This window comes from Habropoda laboriosa, unplaced genomic scaffold (assembly GCF_001263275.1).
Source record: "Habropoda laboriosa isolate 0110345459 unplaced genomic scaffold, ASM126327v1 scaffold102, whole genome shotgun sequence".
Lineage (NCBI taxonomy): Eukaryota > Metazoa > Arthropoda > Insecta > Hymenoptera > Apidae > Habropoda > Habropoda laboriosa.
Window position 1 is genome coordinate 1,186,082 of NW_017100262.1, and position 20,292 is coordinate 1,206,373.

General features: G+C 40.4%; 1 protein-coding gene across 1 annotated transcript in view; it reads right to left on the reverse strand.

Moving 5' to 3' along the window:
* Positions 1–16,949, reverse strand: part of LOC108572838 (dynein regulatory complex subunit 7) — a 125,013-nt gene extending 108,064 nt beyond the window's left edge. The window contains exon 1 of the mRNA XM_017935156.1: positions 16,833–16,949. Coding sequence (XP_017790645.1) covers positions 16,833–16,949 — 117 coding nt within the window. The remainder of the gene's footprint in view (positions 1–16,832) is intronic.
* Between the last annotated feature and the right edge of the window lie 3,343 nt (positions 16,950–20,292).

Here is a 20,292-nt window from a genome sequence, read left to right on the forward strand (position 1 = left end):
AACGATTCTTCAAGGACAAGTAAATACATAGGAATAAAGCTCGTGTTAATAACTGTTAGTGAGGCCTAAAAAAACGGCCGCCACACTAGAAGACCCTCTTAAGACTTTCGGGTCAAAAAGGACCTAAGACTTTGTGTGAAACAATTTTTGTTTCCAACCCGACATACGAACCTAGACGATAAACGTTTAAAATAATGTTAAGGAACGTAAACTTGATAACAGCAGAAAATTACGAAAAAAATAAGAAAGCGGTGGGTCAAAAAAGACCCGAAGACCGCTCTACGGTTAAAATTCAATCCTCTGGGTAGCTTCGCTTTAATTTAATAATAGAATTATGGAAACGATAAATTTCTAAATTTTCAAAAATTTTTAGTAATTATTTCTAGTTGTACGTCGTCCAAAATAAGAGTAACCTCGCTCTCGGGCCGATTCTCGTCCGTTCTGCGTGTAGACAGAGAGCGCAGCAGAGGGTAAGACGGAGAAAAACGTAGACGGTTAAGTGGGGGGGTTTGGACGTTCCAGCCCTGCCTTAGGCACGTTCCATGCGCGAAGCGAGGTTATTCTAATTTTGAACAGAGTATACAAGGAATTCTTACTTTCCACTCGATACGATATTACGACGTGAATTCTATCGAAGAACGAGGAAAGAGTAGCTGGTCAGAAAATGAATAAATTGATTGCTCTAATAATTCTCGGATTAAGTCCAATTATTTCGCAGAATCTGAGCTACTAGAGCTAAATCTGAAGAAAGTTCGTTTATAATTCGTATACCTGTACCTGCTCGTTTCGCTAATTATTTCACGAAACCTACCTCCTGGACGAAGTATACAGGGTGTCTCGTTTCGAATTATCTCGATGAAAACGTTTATCTATTCCGCTACGCGCGATAAAATCACTCTTAAAGAGTGAAAAACTATCATCCATCTCAGGTGTGACACTTTTGCTCGTACTCGTGCATCGTTTAAACTTGTTCTACATCGTTGACGCGGCAGTCGAAGCGCCTAAGTAACTGCAGGAATAATTTGATCGGTTTTCTGTACGACAAATTTTCTGTAAATTCTTTGTGCTTGTTTTAACAACCTAACCTGGTGTTTTTCTGTATTTTTCAAGTATTCTGTTGGAATTTCGAGTAAATATTTCGATTAATTCTCGAGATATGACGTAAAGTATGCGAAAACTGTGTAATAAGTTTCTCGTGCACAAATCAAATCGGTTAAAAAGGGAGTCGTGAGATTGAAAGGGTTAATTTAACTTATCTCGTTACTTTGAATCATCTGTGTCGCTGATTTTCAATCGGTGCGCCACGAGAATCCAAGATTTTCAGTACAAATAAAAAAAATCAGTGAAGAATATACTTTTGTCAGATCAGTTCAACTTTTGTCACAAAACCTATACATTTTCGTCGCAGCAGCTAAAAAAATATGACACAGAATTTTACTAACTAATTTACGCGTGAAACTAAATCGCTCATCTACATCAAGAAAAAAGAAAAATACTTTTAATCTTTCCAGTAACAGTGAAAAATCATCGAAACTAATCCAAGCGACCAGGTTACACGGTTCACCCGGTATACGCGAACAAGATGACCAGGAGAGCGAGGATACGGGAGGTTTCGAGCTAAAAGCAGGCAATCGTTTTCGGTGACCGCCCGTCGAGGAGACCGAGGAAAAATCGCCCGGAACCGCGCTCTTTTACCGCCACCCCTCCCCCTTTCCCGCCGCGCCAGCCATTCTCCACCCTCGTTCAGTTTTGCACGAGCGGAAGAACGGTCACGTAGCTCGCGAAACGCGGCCTCCGCAGCCGCCACAGCACACATGTACACGTTTGGCCCGCCACCGGATCCGGGAGACGGAAATGCGAACACCTGAGCCGAAGGGTGGCGGCCATTTTCTCGAGGGCGATTAATCGCGCGCACGCGGCACGTCCAACAACTGCTCGAATCGATCTCTATCGATCTTTCGTGCGCTCTGCCGAGGAGACTCGAGCGAGATCGGCTCGGAGTTGCGTTTACTCGCGCCGATTTCGTCTCGTTTACCGGTCGTCGTGTCCAACGGGTAATTATGGTTCTATCGTGAAGAGATTGCTGGACGTTAGTTGTACGGTGGATGAGATATATTGCGTTTTGGGATTGAATTGTATTTTCAGTTGGAACGAGACAGGTGTTTCACGGTATGCGGAATTTTTTCTTTTTGGGAGAGATTGGATATTTGAATTGTCCGATTTTGTGGAATTATATTTGGAATTTGTGGGATTGGTTTGTTTTGTGGAATTGCTGGGAATTTGGGGAGTTGGTTAAATTGTTTAATTAGGGAATTGATTGGGACTTGTAGAGTTGCTTGAATTATTCATTTCATGGAATTGCTCGGAATTTACGGAGTTGCCCGAGTTATTTATTTTGCGGAATTGCCGGGAATTTATGGAGTTGCTTGAATTGCTTTATTACAGAATTGCCTAGAATCTATAAAATTATTCAATTAACAAGATTGCCTGGAATTGCTTAAATCGTTTTAACCCTCTACTGCCGAGGCGGAGTCTCAGAGACTCCGCTGGAATTGATCGGGACTTGTAGAGTTGCTTGAATTATTCATTTTATGGAATTGCTTGGAATTTACGGAGTTGCTTGAGTTATTTATTTTGCGGAATTGCCGGGAATTTATGGAGTTGCTTGAATTACTTTATTACAGAATTGCCTAGAATCTATAAAATTGTTCAAATTATTCAATTAACAAGATTGCCTGGAATTGCTTAAATCGTTTTAACCCTCTACCGTCGAGGCGGAGTCTCAGAGACTCCGCTGATTCTATCCTTTTCGTTTTCTTCCATTCTATTTAGAACTCGATATTATTACATTAAAATGAAATTAATACAACCAACCGCTCTATTCTATAACGTTCATTAGGAACATGTGGAATAAAGATAAATCGGTAAGAACAGTTGTCAGAAGTGTTCTATATTTCTGTCTAAACTAACTGTAAGTTGAGGAGTTTCGTAGACTCCATATCGGGCTTCACGTTCCAAAAATGGTGTCTCGACGGTAGAGGGTTAATCTCTCACCACCTCAAAATTTAATGTCACACTGCCTAACACATTAACATCGAAATAATTGTCATTATCGTTCGTTCGTATCCACCTACGAAATTTAACCAGCCAACTACAAAAATCAATCTTCCAAGCAAATCCTCCGATTTACCTCAATAATCTCAGTTCCAAGATTAGCCTAAAATTAAACGAAAAAAAAAAAAAGATAATAATCGTCTGCATAAAGATAAATTCGCAAGACCCTGAAAACCTCGGGAAGTGTTTTCTTCCCCTCGCTTATTTGCCTGAACGAAAGAAAGAAAGAGAAAGGAAACGTCCCCCGATTAACCCTTTTCCCTTCGACGTTCTTCGTTTATCGCGAAACGAGGGAAAACGGGTGAAGCAGCGTGGGCAGACGAGCACAGGCCAAAGAGAGGCGGCCGGAAAAACGACGACGTGGCAGCGTCGGCGTCGGCGTCTGTGTCGGTGTCGCGAAACAATGCTGAATAATCCGTGCGTCGGGCCACGCGGATAACTCTGTTTCGCTGTGATGTAATAACGATCTAATAAGAGCAACAGGCAGCGCCCGGTGAATGCGGATGCTGCCGCGATTCGATTTGTTCTACTTGGTTTCACTGTGGACAGATAACACAGGTACACTCTGCGCCAGTGCACCAGCTACACACTCTCTTCCTCTCTACTTCGCCTCCTCCTATTCTTCTTCATTTCTCTCGCCGGACGGTATATATTATTTTCTTATCGTTTCTCTTCTGTTCAAGAACGAGACGAGGGAATTTTGGAAAATTTGTGGGAGACTGGGTGGGTACCTTAGAGTGGTTAATGACAGAAAAGAGTGATTGGGAAGATGGTGATTATCGAGAGATTGGGGAACTGACGAATTCAGAGGTTAGGTGTATTTGTGATAGTTGAGGAATTTTGGAAAATTTTTGGAAGATTGTGGAGACTGTGTAGATATCTTAGAATGTTTAACGAGAGACGAGTGTAATTTTAGTGAGAAAGTAGGAAGAATTGGGAAGATGGTGATTGTCCAGTGATTAATTAGGTTTATTTGAGATGAATTTTGGAAAATTTTTGGAAGATTGTGGAGACTGTGTCGGAGACTTAGAGTGTTTAACGAGAGAAGAGAGTAATCTGAATGAGGAAATAAGGAGAATTGGGAAGACGGCGATTATCGAGAGATTGGTGAATTGATAAATTTGAGAGGTTAGGTTTATTTCGGATGCTTTGGGAATTTTAGAAAATTTTTGGAAGATTGTGGAGACTGTTGTTGGTACCTTAGAGAGTTTAACGAGATAAGAGAGTAGTTAGTGCTAAGAATTAGAAAGAATCGAGACGATGGCGATTATCGAGAGATTAGTTAGGTTTATTTGGAAAATTTTTGCAAGATTGTGGAGACTGTGTCGGTACCTTGGAGTGTTTAACGAGAGAAGAGAGTAATCTGAGTGAGGAAATAAGAAGAATTGGGAAGATGGCGATGATCGAGAGGGTAGAGTGATCAGTGAATTGACAAATTCGAGAAGTTAGGTTTATTTGAGATCGTTGGTGAATTCTGGAAAATTTGTAGAAGATTGTAGAGACTATACGTGCACCTTAGAGTGCAAAATAGTTTCACTGCTATCATTTTTTTTCCAACTCTAAACAAATCGTCCCTTAAATCCACAGTATCTATCAAGCGTTCAGCATAATACCATCGCTTCGTCCCTTTCTCTGCACTCACACAAAAAAAAAAAAAACACTGTCAACGATGTATCATCACTACAAAGAGCAATTTCAAAGAAAACCACGTTAATTCGCAATAATTTTCAATTAACAAACTTTCATCGCACCAAATTAACCAATTCTTCCGCATCAAAACCTACATAATTCTCCAAAAACGTACCAACATGTTTTCGAAAATACTCCCCTGTACAATTCCTCTTCCTCCGCCTTCAGAATTAGAAGAAACGAGACGCCGACGCTCCAACCGTAAGCGAATTATGCCAAGTCGACGCGCGGCCTAATCCTATCGTTGTCCCTGAAAGAGACCGTTTCGCGGCATTGTTCGATCGTTCGGATGACCCTACGAATCCCTTCCGCCCCCTTTTTTTTTTTTGCCTCTCTCCAGGTAAACCTCAGGTACACGCAGGTACGAAAGTTCGCGGTCCTCACGGTGGAGACCCGCTGGGAAAATGGTCCCCTTTGGCATTTGTCAAAGGTTGGAAGGAAAAATGGAGAATCGTGGCCGAAGGAATCTCTCTCTCTCTCTCTGTTGGGTTATTTCGAGGATAACCTGGTTCAATTAGCCAGTCCAATTGCCGATTATTTCACGGGACCGAAAATGTTTCTACAACGCGCGGGGGCTTCTTTTTTATCCGAGGAACGCGTAGTAAAGCTGCTACGTGACGAGCATTCTACTGGATGCTTCGTTAAAATTGTCCAGGTATACACTTGGGCGATGGCTCGAAGAGTTCGGAACGCGCTGTGAAGAGAAGTCTGAGGAAGGTATCTCAGTACTGTGTAACCGCTGTGTGACTTCGAAGTGAATAATTGTCGACTGTTAAGTGTTTTTTACCAATTCTTACTTTTGTGAATTCGAAGCTTGTAGCTTCCGGTGGACCGCAATTCTTTCGAAGAATTTCGCGAGGTCGATATGACACGCGTGTCGAAGGTGACACGCATCGACTTAAGTCACAAATAATCATCGCACAAGCAACAACGAAAAAGAACGGTGTCTGTCTTCTATCAACGAGGTTCAGAATCGTTAACTCGGAGCTCCGTGATCGTACAAGGTCGTAACTCTCGCAACAATTATGGATATTTCTAGATGTGACACGGCACTCGAGTTAAGCTAGGTTTTCTCCCAATTTTGACACACCGAGCTCAAAAGGTACGCCATCGCTGCTCTAGGTGACGGTGCAGGTTTGCTGCCCAATTGAGAAATTGATCTCTTTTGACGGTTCCAATTAAGATGCGAGAATTTAGAGAATTTTACTGTCCCGGCTGAATTTACAACTGTTGATGAGAAATATGGTACGATCGAATGATGCGAATTTTCTGTTGTACTGTTTGGCTGGGTTGGGTGCCACTGCGAGAGCGAGCCTCCAAGCGCTGGTCAGAGGAAAAGAGCATCGGTTATGGAGAGGAGAGGTTTTGTCGATGTGTTCGCTGGAGGAGGTTTATTGCGGGCGGTCGAATTTGACTAATGAATTTTACGATCATAATCCGCCAGGCCGGGGTTTCCTCACGTGCACGGCGACGCAACAAAGCTAGTTTTCCATTTATCTGTGAATAATTGTCAATTGTCAATTATTTCTTAATAACTAATTCTTACTTTTCAACGCTGAACACAAATGCAAAATTGCAATTTTCCCTCTCGGAAAAATCTCGAAAAAATTTTACAGGATTTTAGATATTTTAATATATGACAATATATTGTCTTTTAATTTTTATTAAAAAAATAATAAAGGATGTGTTTACAAAATCACAGAAATAATTATATAATTAAAGGGTTTTAAAAACGACAAATAAGGCTCATAGAACAGAAAGTTTTAAATTAAAATAGGAAAATAAAAGGTAAGAATTAAATTAATATAACAACATAGTTGGTAGTATGTCTTATTGGATAGATAACTTTTGAAGTTAGCCGACATTTAAAAACTCTCAAATAGATGCTTTTGAAAAAAAAGAAGACAAAATATCTCAATCACATTTACAATGCGCGAAAATTATTTTAACGTCATATTTTGTATATTCAAAATTATTTAGAAATTATCATAGCGATATGTCTGACTTCATTCCGGTGATTTTTCTACGAGATGTTTTTTTATCAATTTTAATACTTTTTTGTTTTTTTATTTGAGGCCCCGGCAGTAGCTTTTTTAGCTTATACGTAAATCCGGCACTGACTACCGGCCAAAAGTTTGGAATCACCGAGCACTGCAATTTACAGAAAAATTTCCAGAAAAATTTCCAGAAAAAAGTCAGCGAGTGAGAATTTTTTATCGTTCGAATCAATTGATAAAAGTAGAACTGATACACTTCAAATCTATCGAAAATTAGCAGCAGATTTAATATCGACGAAAAGTGGGAGGTGATTCGAAACTTTTAATCGGTAGAGTATGAACCTAGACAGTAAACCCTTGAAGTAACGTTAAGGAATGTAAACTTGAAAAATATAAAAAGACGATGGGTCGAAAAAGACCCGAAGTAGGGTTAAATTCCCATAAAGCACTGCCTCGAGAAAATGAACAAAGATCCTTCCGCGGACCAAATTCGAAACACATAAACCAATTAACCCAACCGCTCTATGTTAATGTAATTAGATAAACGTTTCGAAATTCCCGTTCCACGGCGTGTCCGCGCGAAAGAAGCACAGAGAGAGCACGAGTAGGTTAGAAATTGGGAATTTTTACGCGAGCCGGGGTTAACGAGGTTCGAGTTAAAACTCGCAGCTACGCTGGGATAATCCGGTTCGGAGTACAAATGGTAAATATTCCTACAGTTTAAGGTAAAGAAAGGGACACAGTATCGCCCGAGAAACTGCATCGAATATCGAGACCATAATTCCTACAGGGTGAGTGTATATATATATATATAAAAGTGGCTGGATAGACGAACGACACCGAAGACCAACCACTGGTTGACTTTCATTCCGTTGAAATTTAAATACACGCGCACAGATGGGCAGAAAGTAAAGAAAGATGGAAAAGAACGAGACAGGTAGAGATGAATGTAAAGCGAAAGAGAGATAAAGACAGAGAGAGTGAAAGAAGGAGGGATTTCAATTAAAACATTCGGTAGGTGGTGTCGCGTCTCTCTGTTTAGAGAAGCGAGCAGACGAGGGTGAGAAACGAGCCCTTAAATCGCCCACGGACTTTAAATACAATTGTCGAGAGAATTCTGGCGAGATAGAGAGAAAGAGCGAGAGTGGGGGAGAGAGGAGGAGGAGAGGTAGCAGGGAACGATTTTTGCGGGAGAAGACCGATAAGTTTCCCTCGTGACCTACCACGATAATAATACCCGTTCTCTGCTTTAAGCTTCCTTTTGAATAACCTGTAGGTCACCGTATAAAAAGGAAACTTGTTGCGTTTACTGATTGTATACGTATATATACATATAGAAAGAGAAAGAGATACGCGTGTGTATGTGTGTGACCGTGTCTATGCACCGTACGATGGTGAATTCGTGTATGTTTGTGTGTGTGTATACGTGGAAATGGAGAACGGAAATGTTCCTCGACTGTTCGTCATAAAAACGACATTAACCGTTTCGAGTATTTTAGACAGACTGGATGGGATGCTGTTTTCTTTCCTTCCTTTCCTTTTTGCTATTGGGGATGGAAAGTGAATTGTTTCTCTGTTTTTTGTTCTTTTTAGCGGGGTTCTTGTTTTGCGGAGTTTTAGGTGTATATGGAAAATGGAGTTTGACGAAGGAAGATGTGTGAAAGTATGTAGGTGTTTGGAGATTGGATCTTGGTTGATGTTAAGATAAGGGATTTTCTGGAGGAAATAATTAACGTTAAAAGTATCGATTGGGTGGAAATGACCTATTATGAATTTTAGGAAAAACGTGAATTTTCGATAATGGGAAGTATTGTCGTTCGTAATTTTTCGCGTGTATGTTTCTATTTTGTATCGACATGAATCGAATTTTCTAATTTAGTTATTTAGACGGGAAATGGCCCATTGGTATAATATACGATAATGGTGACACTGAGGTAGGAATTTGATATAAAATAAATACAACTAAAAATTAAGGTGATTAAAGTAGTTGAAGTCATTTAAGTGGCAAGCTAAGAGGTGATCGTTTAAGTGAAGGAGGTGTTGAATTAAATAGATCGATACACGAGATGGCATTATTAACGTTAATAATCATTCGGCTGATACCAGTACGGTATCCTAGTACAGTAAATTCTCTACAAGAGTCAGTAAGTTTGGATTCTACAAGTGACAGTATAGATGGACCTACGCCTACGCCTGCGTCATTGCTGCGCCCATGTTATCACGCTCGCAGTCAGTCAAGCGTGTAACGCTACACCAGTCGGTTTCCTTTACGAGATTTCACGGCTCGACAAATCATAATAGAAAAATATAATTTCTTTAATTTTCCTTTTTTTCATTTGGAATTTTTTTTATCATGTTGGTGAGATTTTTCTGATGAAAATGATATCAAACACGATATAATTTGAACAACATTACAGTGAACGTGTTAATAAGTAAATGTTGTTAATACGTGAAAAACGTAAAATTAAAAAAGTTGGTATTTAAATCGCTTGGTTGCCTCGACTCACGTTTCATCCTTATCTTTTATTCGCTGTCCTTGTCTACGTTGCGTGACGGTGGCCCATACTGCTCGCAGCATTATTACATCCCATTTTCTATGAGTTTCGACTGCCAAACATAATCACTTTATTAGCTTCGAAGCTTATATTAACAGGCGATGGAACCAGTCTTTGATTGTGTATCAGCCCATCGATGTCTCTTCTCTGTGCCTTCCATCGCGCGGTATCAAAGAGCTTATAATTGTCAATTTCGTGTTCTCATATTATAATATATACCTGGAAATTAGAGTCTGCAGTTCGTCGTGGTGTACAATTTATATTAAACTATATTTCGCCTCGTGCTTTCTTTTACCTCCACTGATAAATTTAAACGGATCAAATTAACGAACGTAATTTTTTCGCAAATTTCCATCAGCAGTGAATTAAACGATATCTGACAAAATGACCTCTTTCTGCTTATAAAGTAAAAAAATAAAAAAAAGACAGAAATTATAATCGTTTAATGCACCGATTCGAAGAGCCGCTCTATATTTGTCCTCGTGGATGATGCGTTTTTCTCATAAATCCTATCCCAGCTTTCCTAATTAAAATCCTGTATTTGAAAGTTAAAACGAGTCGAATTGACGACAAAAAATTTGCGAAAAATCGAAGGCAATTTTGCACGATTTTCACACACGACGATCAAAAGGAGCTCTCGCAATGTTTGTCACGATACACAGGCTGAATCCAAGTGCCTACGTCTAAATGGAAAACGTTGGAAATTATATTCATTTCCTTGAATCTTCTTGAATTATTATTCGCCTTTGGAACATCGTAACAGTAAAATCCGATACTTGGTCGCAATTTTTATAAATTTTCATAATTTGCGAGGAATTTTTATAAAAATAAATTCGCGTAATAAAAATGGAGCTCCTTACTATTTTGTAAAGCTTGAAAAATAAATTCGTATTAATTCAGTATTTTTTTATGGAACTTCTTAATATCTTGTTGAGTTTGAAAACAATTCTTACCTCAGTCTATACAGTTACCCGAAAAACAGTAGATAAACGTACTCAGTTACTCGAATTTGCGCGCACATCGGTATTTTTCATCTCCCGAAAACTCCTTCCACCCGCAATTTGAGTCAGAAACGGCTAAAGGTATATATATACTACCGGCGAAAAGTTTGGAATCACCTCCCTGCTAATTTTTGATAGATTTGAAGTTTATCTCAATTCCACTTTTATCAATTTATCTCGTACCAATTGATTCGAATGATCAAAAATTCTCAAAGTCGCTCGACTTTTTTCTGGAAATTTTTGTGTCAATTCCAATGCTCAGTGATTCCAAACTTTTGGCCGGTGGTGTAAATTGTCACGGATTTTTTTCACCCGCTCGATTCTCTCTGTCGCGGAGAGTTCAAAGGTCGCTCGAAAGATCTTCAAAGAAATTTTTAACTCGATTTCCCAATGAATAACCAGCCGTTCGAGCGATTGGATGGCTCTCGATTGATCGAGTCCGAAATTGCCTCCCGTCCCCACAAATGAAATGCAAGAACCTTCTTTTCCACCTCTCCTTCACCTCGCTAGCCGCCTTTTTGCCTTTGATTAAGTAATTGTACGGCCGCGCAAGACGATTTGACGAATTCTCCGTTCAACGCTGCTCGGGATATTTTGGAAAGTTTGTGTAATTGGAGTTTGGCAAGTAGAACGAACGTTGTTCCTCACGCTTTGCAATAGTCCGCGTTTTGTTTGAAGGGATAATTGTCGTTCGCGGATTCACTTAGGTACGTCGTTATTTTCTAAGGCTCTCGCTTAAATTAAGATAATTCTCAGCGATTATCGCGTTTCATTCACGGTGCCGGTATTACTCCGATTGAACCGAGGTTCGATTCATGCCGTTGAATTGCTTGTAATTTCGCGAATTTCCCGCTTGAAACCGGTAATCGAATCAGAGATGCTAATTACACAGCTTTTATTTCAATTTTTCTGCCATCAGGCAGCGGTAACGTTCCATTTGCACGTTTAATTTGTTGATTTTTCTGCGTTGAAAGTTCCTCGATAATTCTCATTAATCTGTGTGGCACGTTAAGGCATCGCTTTTGATTATTTCTGTGTGGAACTGTTTCTCGTGGAACGCGTATTTTAGATAGCTATTCTGTGTGGACCAGTTACGTGAATCATTCTGTGTTTTTAGCAACCGCGAGGTAATTTTTGATACGCTTATAACTTTTAGGCAGTTACGGTTCAATTACTGAAAAACGAAATCGTACAAATTGTTTTGCGTATATTTTTGCGGGAAAAATTTTAAAAATTTGGTTGCGTTAGCAGTGTGAAAAACATACGTGATTCCCAGATTTCTACAACCCCAGTTTTTAGATGTTGACACTTTGTTGGCGACCAGTGTGTTGTTTTCTCTCTAAAAAGAATATCAAGAAAAAGAAGGAAGTCTATCTAAAGACCAACCTACACATCGAGATCTATCATAATTTCAATTGTAGTGTCATATTATTTTGTCGCGCTCGTTGTTTACATAAACACGTGAAATTCCCAGAAAAAGAGTGTAAACAGCGACTTGTAATTTTTGATACGCTTTTAGGCAGTTACAGTTCAATTACTGCACAACTGTTAACGCTTTTCGTTAATCGAGGAACATAGTGGACGTTATCAACCTGACGTGATACAGCAAATAAATCGTTTAACGGCTGACAACGATCGACGTGTGAAAAAATCAGTTTCTAATACAGCTCGTGTTAAATATCGATCAGGTTCGATTACTACCATAAAACTAAGTGAAATAAACAAAAACTTTGAAATCTGTTCTGATTATATACAGAGTGATAGCTCAGTTTCGAGTAAAGTTGGAAAAAGTAGTAATTTTCCAGGTAAATTTGCGAGAAAAATAGTGAAACTAGTGAAAGACGAGACTGGCGTTTTTCCATCGAGAGAGTCGTGAATGATAAAAGTCATTTATGAATATAAATTCACTTTCGTTTCGTGAGTAAAAGACTTCTCCCAGGGAGAGCTCGTCAAACGTTGACTTGCACGCGCGTACTTCGTATTCTGTTCGGGATATTTCATTAAAGTAGAGCGCACAAACAGAGGGATACCAAGGCGCGATATTCACGTATTCATAGTGTTGCATAAGAAGTCGAGTAATGTCCCCGTGTGCCGTGCATTTTTTCCCCAAAAATTTCCCCTGTAATTTTCCTCCGCGAAGATTTGATATAACACTGGTAACGCTGCGCATTCTTCGGGAATTTTGGTATCGGGAAAAATAATTCCGATAGAATTTTTCTATTTTTTTTTTTTTTTTTCAGTTTCTACCGTCGCGTTTTAAATTCGGTACTGTATTTTTGACGAATTTTATTAGGAAGCTAGCTGCGAGGAATAATAATTGGATGAAGAACGTGGATGAAATTAGAAATTCGCCATTTTCTACGAGCAATTTCCTTGTATGATCAAGTTTTCAATTGTAACTACATCATCATCAGTCAGGGAAATCTGGAATGCGCCGTAAATTCCAGGCGATAAGCGTTCGGTTTGCTCGAACGGCACCGATAACACCCACGATCCATCGATTTTCGTCGTTTCTCTCTAAATAATCCGTTGTCTGTGGTATAAATCAATATAATTTCATGAATATTCCGTCATGAACGTGTGTCCGACGTGTAATCATTTCCAATCCACGTCAGTCCGTGTTAGTGTGAACACGTATGTCGTCATTTCATTGGTTAATCCTTCTATATCCTGTCCTAAAAGCCAAATTACATTATGAGAGAGTTCTAAGCCGACATTCCTTCCTCGACGATTCCAAATATCGATCCTCCGGATTCGAAACATTCGATAATTCTAGCCGTGGATGATTTATCGTTCCGTACGTGTGTTCCATTCGTGTCCCTTTTTATTTCGTCTCGACTTGAGAAAAGAGTTCTTTTGTGTAACCAGGAAGAGAGTGGATAGCAATAGTGATGCAAAGATGAGTGCCGAAATTTTAGGGATTACTGGTGAAACGAGAGTTCTTTCCTGTAACAAGGAAAAGGCTGGTTCGATAATTAGATAATCGACTTAATAATCACTTCTGTGATATTTGACACGATAGAACGTTGCATTAGGGCAATTCTTAAATAGATGGAGAGTGAATAACAACAGTGATGCAAAAATGAGGTATCGAAATGTTAGGAATTTCTGGTGAAATGAGAGTTCTTCTGTGTAACAAGGAAAAGGCTGATTTGACAATTACACAATCGATTTAACCCTTTGCAATCGAGTGGCGACTGAGAAGTGACATTAAATAATCGTCACTTGGTGAATAATTAACGAACGGGCCTCTATAAATTTCTCCACCACAGTGAAATAGAGAGTACATTGAATATTTAAATAAAATAGTATACTTTATTTCTACGTTAGTTTGAAAAAATTTCAAAGATCCGTTTTGTAACCTTTTCTACAGCAAAATTACCTCCGAGTGCAAAGGGTTAATAAGTAAATGTTGTTCAAATTATGTCGTGTTTTATGTCGTTTTCATCAGAAAAATCTCATCAATATGTTAAGAAAAATTTCGGGATAAAAGAACGTAAAATTAAAAAAGTTGGTATTTATTAATTAAAAGTTGGTTGCCTCGACTCACGTTTCATGCTTATCTTTTATTCGCTGTCCCTGTCTACGTTCGGCATACTACAAAGGCGGGCGCGAGGCTCGAAAACGTAGTCCCTGACTCTACGAGTGTCAGGTTTAGCTTCCTTGCGGTCTGACAGTTGTGGAGAATATACTGTACTGCGGTGTGGTATTGAACGCGGAGGAAATCGCACGTTCTTAATCTCATAGACGGGACATTTAAACAAAATTTTTCCAGAAGGTTTCTAATCATGGCTTACCTACGTGAAAAATTCACTTCTGGAAAGTCGCTGATGGGTGATTTTCACTCGGCTGGTAGTTTTAGTGTTAAATGTTAATTAAATTATGGATGGTGTTATTTGAGGCTTCCGGGTGTAAGCCGTGTCCAAGAGAATTTACATTCCGATAATGATTATATGCACTGATAATGATTAATTAAATTGTTTTTTTTTTTTTTTGACTTACTCTCGATGTGTCCCAATTTGGAACGAACTAACTTAATCCCTTAACCTAAGAGTTTTTCATGACTATGCATCTAAGCGTCAGTCATTTAGTGTTTTAGTGCTGTATCGGGTGACGGAAGTTTATCTGCTGTAGATTAATTACATTTAGTAACTCCCAGTGTTACAAATTCAAACGACAGTTAGGATTACGATGAATTTTTCTTATTGGTGTGATTACTTTTGTCGTACCTTGACGAGAATCTCTGTCGCGAGTCTGACTCGTTGTTATAGGTTAAGGGACGAAGAAAGTAAGAACGATAGCTGTGGTATGAAACGTTAGAACGATCTTAGCTGGACTGTTTTATCACGCGAAACGAGTCACTCTGTAGAAAATCGGAATTTTCTTTGGAACGGTTTTCTCTAACTTACTCTCGATATATTTCAATTTGACGTAAACTAATTCGCGAAAGCAAGAACGAAAGCTGTCGTATGAGACATTAGAACGACCTCACCTAAATTTTCTCATCACCTGAAGCGAGACACTCGGTAGAAAAAGTAGAAACTTCTTCGGAAAAATCGAATACGAATCGCGGGATACGCAATAAAATATGGAAGGACAGGCGTGTATATGAAACGCGAGTTAGAGAGGAGGAGGCTGTCCTCCTCGTTAGCTCGTTGGTCGCGCGATCTAATTAAAATTACTTGGCGATAGTTAGCCACGATAGCATCGGTCTATTTACCGAGCGGCAGAGTTAACTCGATAATTTGTGTTTTCGGCTGAGTGCCGATCGTTAAAGCATCTGGTCCGGGGGAAGAGAACTGTTTCGACGATGAATGGAATCGAGCCGGAGCATACTGAATCTCAATGCGCGCCGCGGCGCGCGCGCGCGCGCACGCTTCTATCGTCTCGCACTTGTTGCAAACGCGTCGCACCCCAACCAGAAAGATAGGATCGACCCACTTCTATAACTCCGGCTTTCTGATATACGGCTATACACCCGCCGACGCGCTCCAAACATCCGTAAGGGATTTATGATAAAGGGCGGCGAGGAGGAGGCGGAGGAGGAGAGCCTGTCGCCATTAAACGGCGTTAAATCTTCGATCGAGTATCATCACCGTGTCTCTCTTCCTCTACGATACACCGGGAACGGCGAAAAGTTTAAAGGACAGCTGTTTCCTGATGATTTAACTTAAGGTTTGCATAATTAACGATAAGAATTTTGCACAGTGAATTTTGGTTTTTATGGGACGAGTAATTATGGGATTGGAAGCTGACAATTATCGAATGGGTGCTTTATTTTTTTTCCCGTGGATTGGAAAGAATTCCTATGGATTGCAATTAGCAGTTTCCTTTTGCCGATTCTGAATTAACTATGCTGAGGTGTTGACAGCAACTTAAATTTCTTTCGAGTAATTCCTTTCGTCAACGTAACCAGTAATTTTCTTTGCCATGGTGCCCTAATAATTTTTTACGTAGAATGAACAGAGGAATCGATTTGTGAGACAAAAAATTCGCATTTCCGTTTAAAGAAACGATGCATAGTTGCACTTAAAAAAAATCTAAGGGCCTACAAATGTAGTGCTCTTCGAGCTATTCATCTTTCTCCTTTGGAATTCTTTCGTAAATGCATTAATAACGGAGTTCTGACCTGAAACAATTGCGTGGATCAACCTGTACATATATACCACTTGAGTATATTCGTAGAGAAGTAACAAATTCTTTAAGAAACAAATTGGGTTAATCAAAAAGCTACAAGTACATTAAACACCTTAGTAACCACACAACTAAACATCCCCATAGGTTGTAAACTGTATTACGCATCCCTGTGGACGGTATAAATCGTCCTCCAAATAGATTGCCCAGAGATGTACGTATCAATCTCCAAGGAACACATTGAATATCTAACCGGAATAATTATCATCGCAAGAATTAAAGACGATTTTTCGCTATTGTGAAAAAATTTGTTGGCCAGGGGGAGATCCGATAAAAGGCTCCCTCTCACCTTTTTATCGAGGGACCTTGGAAAGCCCCTCTTTTCCGGTATCGTTCGCCACGAGCAGCCCCGTGATACGTATAACGTATATATATATGTATACATACGTACATATACATACATACATACACGTATGCCTGATAGCCGCGTAAATTGCAGCCGCGTATCACGCCGCCGTACGTTCGATGGTTCGACGGTCTACTTTACGCTCGACGAGCGAAACAGAAATCGATTTCTCGCCCACGGTGTACCTATCCGCGCGCCACGCTTCGAGATAGAACAAGTCCAAAAGTCCGTGTGTCCCCTTACGATTTTCCCATCACCGACCATCCCTACGTATCTCCTTGTTTCCCCATTTTCCTAGCCGCTGTAAGTACCAACCATCTCGTTATTTCCCTTCGAGCTGAACTATGGGTGTTTCTACACCTCTTCGTTGGTCAAACAACCATCGTTGCACTGCGATTTTAACCCTTTTACAATTATTCTCACCATTTCTCCGCACCTTTGGAACGTTCTTTGTCTCTTTTGGTACTTTTTCTAGAGCTTGATTGGGTTTCTGTGTCTTCGCATCGAGTAAGGGATCTTCGTTACGATCTTGGGAGTTCATAAGTACTCTCATTTTTTCGCAGTGATTTTATTCTTCACTATCGTTAGAAGTCTCTTAGTTCTCTATTTTTTATTTAGTATATTTTACGGGGGGTTCTTTTTATAATTTTTTTTTTATACCTTGATCGTGTTTCTACGTTTCCTTTGGTCAAGGGACCTTCGTTACGATCTTCGCAGTTCACAAGTACACTCGTCTTTTTTCTACGATTCCATGACTGTGTTTTCTATTTTTTTATTTACTATATTTTATAGTGTTTTTTTCTTCTTCAATATTTTCTTCGATCTCGTCTCTGTGTTTCTATGCCTTCGTTGGTTAAAGCATCTTCCTTACGATCTTCGCAGTTCATAAGTACTCTCATTTTTTTCGTATGATTCCACGTCTCTGCATTTTCTATTTTCTATTTACTATATTGTGGGATTTCGTTGATTACTTTCTACGTATATTAAATTAAAAGTACCCCGCGCGTCGCCGGTGCTGTTCACTAATATTATCTTTATTTGTCACCTCACTCCTCTTCTTTTTCTCCAACACACGCATCCACACACACACACTCGCACACGCCGCGATCGGCTTGACAACCCATGATATTGTTTAAACATAAACAAACGCGCCACGCACGATCGTCTGTCATTCGTTCTTCCTTTCCAGGCCATTCACACCAACTCTCTCCATTTCCTCGTCTCTCCTCACGTTCACTCTTTCATACCAAAAACCCCACAATATTTTACGGTGTTTTTTTCTTCTCAATCATTTTCTTCGATCTCCCCTGTGTTTCTCTGCCTTCGTTGGTTAACACGTTGAATGCCGGACCAATTCTACGCAACTTGTTCACGGCGCCAGGGACACCGTTTTATTGAAATACAACACACCCCAATATGCATAAATAGTATATCAACAGTAGGGCTATTACTTTTAACCGGGTGTTCGAGTACCCATGAGATACCCGGGTAGATGAAAATAACCCGATCGACCTGGGGTATCTCACGAGTACTCGAATATGAGCATAAAGCAGTCGAAATCTCGGTGGCCACTACCGCTGGTGGTTCCCCGGGCAAACAAGTGCGGATCGGTCGCGACAGCGATGCAACGATGCCGACTCGATGCACAATATTGTTTTGGAACCTCTGTCGAAACAGTCGAGGAATACTAGATACATACTCTCAGCTGTCTCATCTCATGAGATACCCGGATAATTTCTATTTACCCGGGTACTTTCTGATTACCCGAGTATTTCACGAGTAACCCGGGTATCTCTTAAGTAACAGCTCTAGTCAACAGTTAGAAATTGTGCAAAATTAAACGCTTTCACTAATCTTGGCGCCGCCGATCACCGATCACCCCCACGGCAATCAACGTGTCAAAGGATCCTCCTTACGATCTTCACAATTCCTAATCGCCATTGGGATTCACAAGTATTCTCACCTTTCTCCTACGATTCCACATACCCTCCTTTCCCATTTCCAATACACCACATTTCCCAGAAAACAACGAAAAGAAGACACTACTCTCTCGATAGCGCTCTCCATCTCATCCTCGGTCAACGGATCCTCGAGAATTCTCAGTCGCCATTGGCGTTCACAATTATTCTCACGATTTTTCCCCTCCCCTTTCCTCCATCCGTCCACTCGCTCTCTCTTCTTCTCACTTAAACAGACCGGGTGTATCAGCGCTAGGTTCACCGTCTCATCTTCCGCCACGATTTATTATATTTTTACAAGTTTCCACCCTATCGGTGTGTTACGCTTCGCTTCGTTCTCCATCGCCGCGGCAGAAGAATTACCGGTTCGGTTCGCGTCGGTTCGGGCCACGTCTTATCGATCTCCTCCCCTTGCTTCGCCGTTCAACCGATGCTGGATGCAGAGGAGGAAGGCCTACGGGCTTGGCTTGCCACGGCTCGGATCGTGGTGGAGCCGGGTTAGGTCGCGATCCTTTTCACGCGGCTTGTTTTTCTCCTTACCCGCGCCGGTTGCATAGGCCCCTCTGTGACCAACGCTGCGATTCCAGGACAAAACGGGCTGGCACGGGATCGCTACTTAAATTATTCCAGTTTTCGTCGTACTTGCGCGTCGAATTCGATACAAAGATTTTGTATCGCGTACGGGACAACGAACCGTTAACCCTTTGACGGTCTGATAAAGTTGTGGACTACAGTGGAACAAATTTGTATCTCAAGTTTTTGGTAATTACGTCGTGTGTGATTGTTATTGGAACAAGGGATACTACTTTTGAACTTTCTTCGTGAGAGTTAGCTCTTTCGAGCTAAACAGTTAGGTGCTTGAAGATTTGGCCGAGTCTCACTCGGGATAAATTGTCGAAATTTCGGGAGAGACGGACCGGGCAAGTATATGGAAGAAAAGACACCGACAGCCACCCTCGATCGCTTTCCGTAAAACAAAAGAATACTGACGCGTTCCACGTATGGCGGGTAATGTAGGGAGTACTTGCGTGGTGCGTCTCTCCCGGAATTACCCTATGCGTGTTATACTCAAAATTGTCTGTCTTAATGTCTTCTTTGACCCTTTAATGCTCGTGTCTTAACACGCGCACAAATGATCCTCCAAAAATTGCAATTTTGTTTAATTTGCTTATTGCGTTATAGTTTCTGTTTTATGGTAAGAATGTAAGTTACAGCATTGTAAATAAACGAGGAACTCGAGCGGTTGAAAATTGAGCGTTTTTGGCACGCGAAGTTGAGGAAAATGTGAGCGTTAAGGGGTTAACCACTTCTTAATGCCAGGTACTCGTCGCTTTAATAACGCGTTAAATGAGAGTTAAGACATTACGCATGCTTCCTATTTAACAACCCTCAGACTTTTAGATTCAAAATTATACTTATACTCGTTCTTATCAATCCTCGTCCATAAACTACGCGAGGAATGTGACTCGTTATTAATTGCGCATTAGGTCAATTTTCATCAATTTCCAATATCTCCTAGAACTTCTGTCTATCTAATTCCAGAGATAGGGGAGAGTCGTGCAGTATCGGCCACTCTAAGTTTTTGTACTACAACTTGAGGTAAAAATGAAATTTCAAAAAAATCATTTACAAATAGAATAGAACTTTTATTTAGGCACGTCTGCAAATATCACAGGCAAACTGATCGATATTTTCTCGATCCGTACACTCCACGTGAGTCCAACTATTGCGCTATGAAAAATAACATTCGTCGTAGGGAACACCAGCATAGGGAACAACGCCTGTACCGAAGAAAAAAGAACGCCGCCGGAATACGTTGCTCAGGGCTACAGTATTCGTTTGGTTCTCCATCATCAGTGCAGTCAACTAATGGTATAAGCGAGATCTAGCTTTGACTCTGCCCTACACCAATTCATTCCTAGCCGAAAATTTCTCCGA